Source organism: Eurypyga helias, unplaced genomic scaffold, assembly GCF_000690775.1.
Source record: "Eurypyga helias isolate BGI_N326 unplaced genomic scaffold, ASM69077v1 scaffold15477, whole genome shotgun sequence".
NCBI lineage: Eukaryota > Metazoa > Chordata > Aves > Eurypygiformes > Eurypygidae > Eurypyga > Eurypyga helias.
In genome coordinates this window covers 25,747-36,832 of record NW_010259933.1, presented here as the reverse complement: position 1 = coordinate 36,832, position 11,086 = coordinate 25,747, and the positions used below count along the sequence as shown (strand labels likewise).

The 11,086-nt window shown below is 46.8% G+C and overlaps 1 protein-coding gene across 1 annotated transcript in view; it reads right to left on the bottom strand.

The window, feature by feature from the left end:
* EPHA5 (EPH receptor A5) overlaps nucleotides 1-11,086 on the bottom strand; it is a gene marked incomplete at its 5' end in the record, with an annotated part of 51,548 nt that overhangs the window by 37,193 nt on the left and 3,269 nt on the right. The window contains one exon of the mRNA XM_010154844.1: nucleotides 7,249-7,354. Within this exon, the coding sequence (XP_010153146.1) occupies nucleotides 7,249-7,354 (106 nt within the window). The remainder of the gene's footprint in view (nucleotides 1-7,248; nucleotides 7,355-11,086) is intronic.

Sequence of the window (11,086 nt, the reverse complement as noted above, 5' to 3'; positions counted from 1 at the left end):
GGTTGGAACTGGATGGTCTTTGAGGTCCCTTCCAACCCAAACCATTCTGTGATCCTATAAAGACACTGTGGCGTTAAATCCCCTTTGCTGGGAAAGAACGAGGCTCTGAGGCGGCAGCATCTCCAAAAGCCAAGCTGGCTCGAAACAAGCTGACTTCTGCTTCTGGCTTGAAGGGAAGGGCTGCAGACGGGCAGAGGCATCATAGAGGAGCCTGGAGCTGTATCAGGACCTCCGCGGCCCGGGGGTACTGCCCCGCTTTTTGGCCAGACCAACTCTACCGCTTTCAGTTATCTCAGGCATGCACAGCCGACACCCCTCCAGTTCTAGCTAAGGTGACCCCCACAACGCCTATGTGGTTTGCAAACCCGACTGTCCAGAGAGCAGACTGTAATAAACCTGTGCTAGGAGGACTTAACACCCTTGGCATTGTTTCAAACCCCAGCCTACATGCTTTGTTAATGAAATGTATGGATATGATGGGCCCCAATGACTGTGTCTGCAATCAATGTAATTAATTTACCACGAGTCTGCAGATGACCCAGAGAGCATTTGGAATGAGACTACTTTTCTAGCGGCTAGGTAGATCTCGGAGCGGCTCTGCCATATATAGCTGCGGCTTTTAAGAGTTGTAAGCTGAAGACTTGGAGTCATGATAAATGAAAGCCTCGTTTGTTGCTTTTAATAAGCTGCTCTAATGGGATGTTCTTCAGAGGCTTGCAATTAGAGGCTGAAATACTTGAGGGTGCCTGGGAAGATCCTGCTAATCCTTCATGCAGCCTTGAGCGAGGGCAGCGATTGCTTCCTGCATCTCCGTGTCGGGAGGCCAGCACTACACCCAGCACCTCATGAGTCAAGACGCTCGCTTCAAACACCAGAAGAGCAGCATCATGCGCTGTGAGCCGCTAGAAATGTTTTCCTGCTTTGCCCAGAACTCCCTGAATGTTTAAGGAGTCCTCTTCCAGCTGAGCCAAACCTAGCTCACACGTTAAAGCACGTCACTGCAAAGAACGCAGGAGCCCAGGCAGATGATATCTATGCAATCGCTACAGGGAAGGAGAGCAACACTTCCAGGGAAATGAACTGCACTTGGAAAGACCTCTGGCATTACATGTTGCTACGTCTAAGCTGTAAGAAAGTACGGACAGCTTTTTTTCTCAGTACGAGGCCAAGAGCTGCAACATGGTGTGCCCCCCAGAGAGGTCACACTTCCCATTTCCAGCATCCAGGGAAACATTCACAGATTCAGAAGTGCAGAGGGATGGCAGTCTGACTTTCTGCTTCATCCTCTACCCGCTCGACAGCCAGGAAAAGACACGGTAAACCCACTTTAGAACACTGTGTATGCATGGGGCTTTCACCAGTGCTCAGCAGGAGCCCAGAGTTGCTACCACTGAAGTCAGGCTTCATTTTCAGCTCGAAGACCAGCCCAGTTCCCTCTCAAAGTGGAAACAGGAGTTGCACAATGCCATCAAATGCATCATCTGAACAAAGGTGAGGAGCTTTCGTCACTGACTGCTGCACTCCCCACCTCCCCTGCTCAGACAAAGCTTACGCCAGCCACTTATCTGTTCACGACCGTCCCCCTGCCCCGTTCCCTTGGCTGCTGCCAGAGGAACTCAGAAACGCTGCAAGGACTCAAGGGCTTGGAGCTTAATTACAGATTTGGTCAACTCTCACCTCCTGTCTGAGCCAAAGTCATCTGAAGGCAGATTAACCTAGGTCCCCAAACCCTCCTCGAAACTGCAGGAGCTCAGACTGGCTTGCAGAGCCTGGTGTGATTGCACAGAGGTGCTGAGCCAAAAAGCGTTTAGAATAAAAAAGGAAAAAGGTGTTGGAGCAGCCGAATTTGTCAAGCTGATCTAGGCAGGATGCTAGACGTGGGGACGATGGGCAGCAGATTTCCACACCAGCCCCGGGAAGGCATTGCCCTGTGCAGAAGGGTGCACTGGAACGCTTTTTTTCGGAGGGGGATCCTGTGTAGCAATGCCGGTAACGCTCCTCTGGGAAAACGTCCTGCCAAAAAGCCAAGAGGCTGTTAACGAGACGGAGGTAGTAAAAACCTTGACCCGAACAAAGCAGGACCAGACCCCGCCTGCCCTTGGTGGATGGGAATTTTGACTTGGCAGAGCAATAGCTTCTCCAACAAAATCCTTCCTCTTGTCAGGTGAATTGCGGGGAATATTTGGCAGTAGACAGCATCATAAAGTGGCTATAAATCACGGGAGACAATGTCCTGTAGGAAGAAGGAAGAGCAGGCAAGAATGTAGAGATAAAAATCCTTTAAAAAAAAAAAATCACAACTAACAAAAGTTGTGACTCATGCTGTAAAAATTCTTTCTATGAAAAACGTTATCTACAAACCGTCTCACATTTCCTACGGAAATATCGAAAGAGCAAACTATTTTAAGCCCTGACACATCTTGGAAAATAGGATGGGGTGGGGGGAGGTTGTGGAAAAATTAATCCATTTTGACCTTCCACATCACAGAAGGTTGCAAATGCTGGCTCAGGACCTAGGATATACACCGCAAGCCTTTTACCCTCCCTGCTCCTTGAAAGTCACTTTTTAACAAGATGCACATATTTGTGTCCAGAAAGTCGCCCTCTGCCACCACAGGGAATGATATTTAAAAGTCTAAATCAGCTAAGGTCAAGGATGGATACTCTGGTGCAGAAGCCTCTAATTGCCAATACCCAGGTGGCAAGATTTGTCTTTGCTTTGTCTTTCGAAGGCTAGTTCCTTGCCAGGAAGAAACTTTCTATATAAGCACGACACACAGGGCGAGGGGCAGTTTTCTGTTGCTTCAAATCTATTTTTTTTAATCTTAACTTCTACAAAAAGCTCCCTCCGGTTCTTTGGAAGATCACTCGAGAGGGAAAGGTCATCCATAATGTGTAGCAGGCTATAAATGCAGATGCACAGTACACTTCTTAGTTATTTTGAGCGGCTTTTGCAAACATGCTCAGCACTGACCTGATAGCATCCCCATGTCACTCCGCAGAAGCTCATGCCTCTGTTCAGTGCTACAAAGCTCAAATGCTTGGGGGACCAGAGGGACCATCAGTCTCTTAACACTCACCCCAAGACCCCAGCAGTTTTCCAAACATGGCTTGGTTTGAAGGACAAAAGAGGTGGAGCTGCTATGGAGCAGTGGGTATCCTTCCCAGGTTGATGCCAACCTGGCTTCCTACCTTGGTTAGTAGGAAAAAAGGGGTTGGTGCCACAATGACGACTGTTGCATCTTATTCCTCCTAGCAAGATCATGGAATTACAGAATTGTTCTGGTTGGAAAAGACCTTTAAGATCATCGAGTCCAACCATTAACCCAGCACTGCCAAGTCTACCCTAAACCATGTCCCTAAGCGCCACATCAACTCGTCTCTTAAATACCTCCAGGGATGGTGACTCCACCGCTTCCCTAGGCAAAGATGGAGCACAAAGATCTTTGCACCTGGCATCGTCCGACAGACTGTAAAACAAAAGTCTGTCATGATTTTAGATTAATACATACTTCAGTTCGAAACAGTGATGCCAAGTGGCATCTAATTCAAGCATTGCTAGGAAATGCTGGAACCTGTAAAATGTATTGCACTTCCGAGAAGAGATGTAATCCTAACAAAACAAACCTAACAAGTCCGTGTCCTTCAATTCAGTGCTTGTAGCTGGTTTAATAATAGATTTCCAATCCACTTCTCTTACTTTGCTGAGACAACTACAGTCTGATTTAGTGAATCTCTTTGATTTGTAATCCTGATCCTTATATTATTAATATGCCCTTGATGCAAAGAGTGGGATAACTTAAAAAAGTGATCAGCTATTTTGCTCCGTGGCATTTTTGACCTTGGTGGGAGGATGCATTATTTACACGAAGCGTTTTCCTGAGCATCTGCAAGTAAACCACCTCTAAAACGCAGCTTAATTGTTTAGGGCAAAGTGCATTTAGTTTCAAATTCCCAGGCACCTCCGGCTTCAGGCGCAAAGCACGTTTCCACAGATGGACGCTGGCATGTGGAAATGCCACCGTGACCACCGTTCAGTTGACCTCTGGTTTAGGGCCAGCTGCCAACGGGAAATGCCAAGCTGTCGTTTACATTTGCTCAAAAGAAGTGAGAAAACTGCAGAGATACTTGAAAGCAAGAAAGAGGCAAGAGGTGTGGAAACTTCTGTCTCCAGGGAAAATAAAAATCCTGCAAAGCCCAGCAAAATTCCGAGTCCTGCAGCTGGAAAACTATTTTTTGAGCTGCAGCGAGCAGGAGAATATCCCCTTCTCACTGCTCCTGCTCACTTCAGCCCAGCATCTGGGAGGATAGGCACAGAGATGTCACGCAGCATCCTACGGAGGAATATCCCACTTGTGAGGTGCCCAAGGCCCCCAGGGAGCCTGGGAGGAGCACGGAGCCAGCAGTGAGGAGCCTGTTTGCAGGAGGTGTCCAGCCTACGTCTTCACTGCGGCAGAGCAAGAGGGTTTTTGTCATGAGCTTTGCTACTGGCCCATACCTGCTCTCCTGCATTAGCAGAAGAGACAGAGCCTGGGCTTCACACAGCTTGCCTGGCATGGAAAACAGTGGTGATTCCAGATGGAGCAACTCCTGGAGTTCAAAATGCCTGTTTTTTTAAAAGCCAGTAAGGGAAAAACATCGGAAAGGAAATTTAACCCCTTGGAACCAGGCACTGAAACAACAGAACCACTCCAAGACACAGGAAAGCATCTTCCAGAAACAGGTTAACGGCTTCAGAAAGGGATTATCCCATGACTTGGAACGCGTTTATCGTCCCCGCAGTGTCACAGCAGGAGAGTCACTCAACGAATTGTCTCGAAATCATATCCAAGGCAAAGCAGCGTGACTGACACATTTCAGTTGAATTTCTGCTTCTTCCACACAGAAGCATTTTTTTGTTTTGCTTTGTTTAATTTCAAATTGGCTGTCAGCTTTCTGGGCCACTGGGGTTTAGTTCTCTCTTCTCACAAGTCACTAGATGGGCTTTAAAATTCACGGGAACCCAGAGCGGCTGAGAAGCTCCGTGGTTTTGAAGGCAATTCTCTAACGATGGACCAAACCTTGGAGCTGGAGGCTTCTCCACCACCTCCCCCTGAGGGACTGGGTTCTTCCCAGTTTAGGGGAAGGGTTGAAAGGATACAAATGGACCAGGAGCTCAGCTCCCTGTGCCTGCCCCTTCTCATACATCCAGCGTGGCACTGTGGAGAAGCTCCCAGGAACCTGCAGCTGTCCTGGGGTTCACGGACAGAGGTGCGAGTACAAGGTAGGAGGATTAAGGCAGCAGCAGAGGCAACGATAAAGCTCCAGCTAAAAGAGACAAGGGCTTTTATAAACATGCCAAGAGATATAGAGCCAAGAGGAAGCGCATCCTGGAAAACCCATTAGGGCAGAGGACAGAAAGTCATAACTAACGAAAATTGCTGACAAACGGCTCAGACTTTGCTCAGACCAGAGAGGGTAGCAGCAAAAAGGAGACCTGCAAGGGCATGTCCTCCCCAAAGGGGTCCCGACCGCTTGCCAGTAACTGTGGGAAGAGCAGGAGCTGCTGGTTGCCACACAATTGCAATTCCTTATGGCCTCAGAGGGATATACATCCCTGCACCTGCAGTTCACCTCCCCCAGACTCCTCCTTGCAGAGGTGCCAGGCTACATCCATAGCTTCCCTAAAGCTACGCATGCATCCTCCTGCCTGCATCAATATAAGCATGCATCCAGGCTGGGGCAGGCCAAGGTCCACACTCTCCCGCTCTGTTCGAGGAAGGATTTGCCCCAAAATTTCCAACCTTTAAGGAGAGACTTGAACTCCTGCCCACATTGTTCAGAGCCAAGTCTTTTTGGCTACAGCTTGCCTGTAACCCCTGGTGTGAATGGCCTGTAGCCATTCACCCCCTCACGCCGCTGCATGCTTCTCATGCAGACAGGAGCATTTACTTTCCCATTTTTAAGCCCACCAAGTCACTCACAGCAGACAACAGGAGCTTGAACGGCTGAGCTGGAAGACTGTCAGTCTCTGACCTTGAGTGGAGATGAGTCTGGCAGCACACTTACCTTTTAAGACAGGAAATAACTGTGTCCTTCCATGGATGCCTTATGCCTGGGGACAGAGCCGCTCAGCCTGGCTGGATTTCACCGGGCTGTGCTCACAGACTGATACTCTGCCTCCTCTGGGAAATAAGACCCTCAGCCAGTACGTTCAGCATCAGCGCAGTTCCTCTGCAAGTGCCTTGTAACCACCCTGAACACCTACAATATCCTGTAATTTACAGCCACCTTGCTAGACCCGAGCTTAAGACAGACCTGTATCATGAAAGCAGCAGTGGGGTGATTTGTACCTTAGAAGCATAAATGTTTACTGTGCACTGAAAACAAATTCAGCCTTACCAACAGATGCACCTCGCATTGCTTTGCATGAAGGATGTCGCAGCGTTTGACTACTGTCATTAAGAAAATGTGCTACTATACATGTAGTATATGAAAAAAAAAAGTGCCTTGTGTGCTGGCTGCTACGTGAATTTAGCGCCGCAGTACAAACTGATTCTGATACAAGCCAGATTTTCCCCCAATACCACAATCCCTTGTTCACCAACAAGTTCCATCAACTTCCATTAGAGCTGTCAAAGATGGTATAGCCCAGGCTTTCATCACTTGCCTATGTTTAAGCACATGAGAAGTCAAAGGCAACGCCTGATGGTTTGAAGCCAAGCGTCTCCCTCCATGGGGAGAGCTCTCTGTATAATTTACTAGCGCGTGGGGAACACATTAACGTCCTACACATGACAAATAAAATCCAGACCTGACCAAAACTTGCGGTGTTTGGCCATTTCGACTGGGTTTCTTCTCTTTTTCTTTGCAAGTGTTTTCCTGAAGTCAAGTTTTCTCTGTGAGCAAAGCCCACTGTGAGCTCTGAGAGCAAACGTATGGGTTTCAGGATATTTTTTACCTGTAGTAACATGTTCTGCTTATTTTTAAAGGAATGTGAAAACAGTCCTGTGAGAATCAAGTTGAATAATCAGGGCCAGTCTATAGAAAGATGAAAATCATTGGGAAGTGAACTACATCTGTGAGCGAGCCTTTGCCATCCCTGCCTGTCCAAACAGATCAATCAGCCCACCCTCGTGCTGTTTTACAGCGTTACCGCTCGGCAGCTTCATTCACACGCTGCTTTCGCCTAAATCGTGCTAATCAGCTGGCCAGATAAAAGTTACCACAAAAGTTGGAGAAGTATAAACGCACAGCTTCTTCTCTTACCTTCCGCTGAGAAGGAAACCGATAACAACAGCCAGCAGAATGACTCCCACTGTTACAGACACAACAATTATAGGAATCTGGCTCTGGTCGCTGGATGCAGCTACTGCTGAGATGAGAAACAGAAAATGAAGATTAAGGTTAAAACGATAGTCAGCACTCAATGAGTCTTTCTAGCGAGGCTGCCAGCGAGGTTTCAAGTCTTACCAGTTCATTTCTTCTTTTACGGTTTGTGTTTCCCCCCCTTTGCTGTCTGTTTCTAGTTTGGAAAGGAAATTGGTGGAAAGAAACCAAAAACACATGCAAAACCGAGGCAAGCGCCCAAAATTGCATCTCATTGCTGAATTCAGTAACCAAAGTGTTGCCTTTGTGTTTGCATACTCGAGTCTGTCTCCCTGGGCTAGCTGCACTAGAAATCAGAGACAACACACAACAACCCCACAGGTTCCCGTTTGCAGAGAGAACGTTTATGGAGCGTTATTGTTAAGAGACACGAGTAGGATCTCCGAGATAAACAGCAGTTCAAGACGCTATAATCAGTGACAAACTAACTCCCTGTGGCATCTGTATCCCGTGGCCAGAAGGTGCCCTCTGTAAAACAGCAATCTGCTAAGACACACACGCTGGTTGGTCTTGTTATCGGCCAAGGGAAGCAGAACTCTCCGCTCGCGCCTTGTGAAGGCAAGCGACGAGTCCTGTGATAAAGGGGCCAGCAGAAAGGTCAGGAAAGCTGCTCAAGAACTTGGTTTTGCCAAAGTTTAAATACAAGCAGGTGAGCAAATTTCTTCAGCCTGTAAAATGGAGATGCTAACACTACTTATATCTTGTTTATCTGCCCTGCATAGCAGGGGAAGGAGCCCATCACTCCCCAGGGTGGGGTTCTCCAAGCAGAACCCAAAACCTCCTCACCCTGCTCACTATGCCTCCAGCTTATTTAGCTGCATAAGTTTAACCAGCCCGGGGTACAAATCTGGCTTCCTCCCCCAAAACCAGCTCCCTGGTGTAAGCATTGCTGCTGCGTGGAGAAAATCTTCATTATAGCTCCTACCCTCATGCCAGCCCTGGATGAAGCTTCATCCACCCCGGGGAGCAGCATGAATCGACCACGTGCTGAAGAAGCCTTTAACTAAATGATTGAAGTAAAAAGGGGTCCTTAGCACTGGATTAACTTTATGGAGGCTATAAAATAACTGAATATAGTCCCATTTTAATTGTTCAAAGAAAAGAAAGACGAAAAGGCATGGCATTAAACATTGATCTGCAATGAGTTTCAAGTAGCTCTTCATACGGGAGCACTCCGGGGCCCAAAAGCGAGTGGCACGGACCCGCTCCAGTAATGCAAATGATTCCAGAAGGATCGGCCCCGATACATTAAATATTTAATGTTAACTGCTCCAAACCCGTGCCATCATCCAGAGATTTTTATTAGCCTCACGGATTTATGGAGGCTCCTTAAGATGATGTTTTATTGCTTTCTTGACAAAATAATTAAAAAGAAAAACATTTAAAGGAGAACATTAAGCCGTGACTGGTGTTTTTTTGCACAGCTCGAGGGATGAGGAAATGAGATAAATCCTGCTGTGAATATCTATGGCAGCTAAAAAGCCTGGATTCATAAACTGGGACCTTTCTGTCTCTTAAAGCTGGGGGGGACCTGCATTACCCCTCCTCGGCTTGGTGAAATACTCCCACTCCCACCCGGTTGATGCGCTGGATTAGCTCACCATCCCAGTCAAAAACCAGCTTTTGGCAAGGTTAGTTGTATCAGGGCTAGACGAGCTCAGTGCCACTTGGAAAAGAGGACAGCAGCAAGCGGATACACCCAGCAACAGCTTCCACCCAAACAAAAAGCTTCCGCTGAAAAACGCAGCCCAGGCTGCATTGCGGCGCTTTGCAGAACTGCACGTGCAGGCAGCAATCCCTGAAAACCCCCCAAAATTTGGAAAAAGAGAAAAGTCCGAACCAAGTTACAGCTTCCCCCGCACTGCATTCCTCAGGCCTTTGTTTCCTATTTCCTCCCAGTGTATTAAAAATAACTTTTCAATACAGAAACCTCCCGAACCAGAAACAAAACCTGTTGCTGGGGCCAAACGCTTGTGGAGGGTGTTTGTGATTCTCACAACAGTCCCTGAAAGGGTTTCATTTGCACTTGAATCTAAATAATTCGCTTTGGCTCTAACGAGAGGTTCAGATCTGAACTCTGATGGAACAGTGAGATTTTGATCTGTGCTTGCTTTGTGCAGGAAAGCAGTGGGTCACACTCCCAGCACTAATACTGATTCTATACAAGGTCTTGGAAAAAACCCCAAAAATCGCTTTTTTAAAAGCTTTTAAATGTCAATCGGAGCTGCATTTTGCAAGATACCGAGGCTTATGTTGCATTTCAATTCTACCAAGCATTTAAACATCTGGTTAAGTCCTGCTTCAGCCAGAGCTCACGTCGAACAGAGGAACAGTCCCCAGCCCCCAAACTGGGGACCACGCAGCAGGTACTCCTCCGACTGTGCCAGCAGCTCCTTACCATCAGAGAAGTCCCTATTCCTTTGCCTTTAAAACGCTAAAAAGACTGGGGTGCAGGTGTGACTAAATGATTCAAGGGGTTTAAGGTGTTTAAAAGATATTACTAAGGGATGTCTGCAAAAAATCCTGATTAACACGATGGGCTTTATGGAAGTGCTGTTATTTTTGGACCAGGATCGTAGGTACTGACAGCACCGCATCAAATGTGCATATATTTAATGTATTATATATTAATAGCCTGGAACACTATTACTCAAATGACTAAACTAGAAACTTTCCAACTACAAGCAGAATTTCCCTAGTATAATTTTTGGCATAACATAATTTTGTTGCTACTTATAGGGTACAATTAATGGTTAATACAATAAGAAGGGCATTAAATAGACCATTCTTATTGCATTAATGTTTGCATCGTGATGCCATTTGCACTGTATTAGCTTAATCATTGGCTCCACTGCTACTTCTGCACATGTATAATGATTCCTTTAAAATCTATTACGGCTTCAAAGGTAGCATGTATTGAAAAGACAACTTGGCATCTTCTTCTCCAAGATGATGAATTTTAAATGAACTGGAGTAACAGTAATCAAAGCATTGACGAATTTAAATTTCCAAGGAAAACAGAGAGAAAATTGGCTTTTTCCCCACAGGAATGAATGGAGCATTTCAACCACAAAATTTCTCTTCCACGCAAACAATATAAAAAATTAATAAATGACAGTTGTACACACTGAAATAGATAGAACATATTTTCTGAGGGAGAAAACTATCTTTGACACCCCTGCAAAAATGTGGTAATCGTGACAAAAAGAATTTCCCCACAGCTGTGCCTGAAGAGAGAGGGAAGAGTAGCTGAGCCGCTGCATGCCTCGGGAGCTCATCCTGCCACAGCATCTGTTCCAGAATCCAGACCTGGATGAGCAGACTCGTTCAAAAAAAATTCCAACCCACCCCCTCCCCCAATTCCTAACAGGCCAAGCAAAAGTCCTGCGCCTGCAGTGCACATTTTTCCCATTTCTGATCAAAAGTCAAATGCCTTTCCTCGAGGCTGTGGCATTGGCAACCGACAGAAGCCATCTTTCAACATGACAGTACACCAAAAGATGCTAACGCCGGTTCAATTTTTCCCCTCGCAGGGATGCACCATTTCAGGTTTGTTTTTCCCCGGATGCAGATACTAAAGAGAGATCAGCCCGCTCAGCCAGCCATGAAGAGGGGTGGAGGAGCAGGCCTCATCCCCTCCATCCCTCTCCTTGTCCTCTCCTGCTTCAGCTCTCACCAACGCAGGATTTTTCTAAGCATGGAACGCTATGAATTTCTG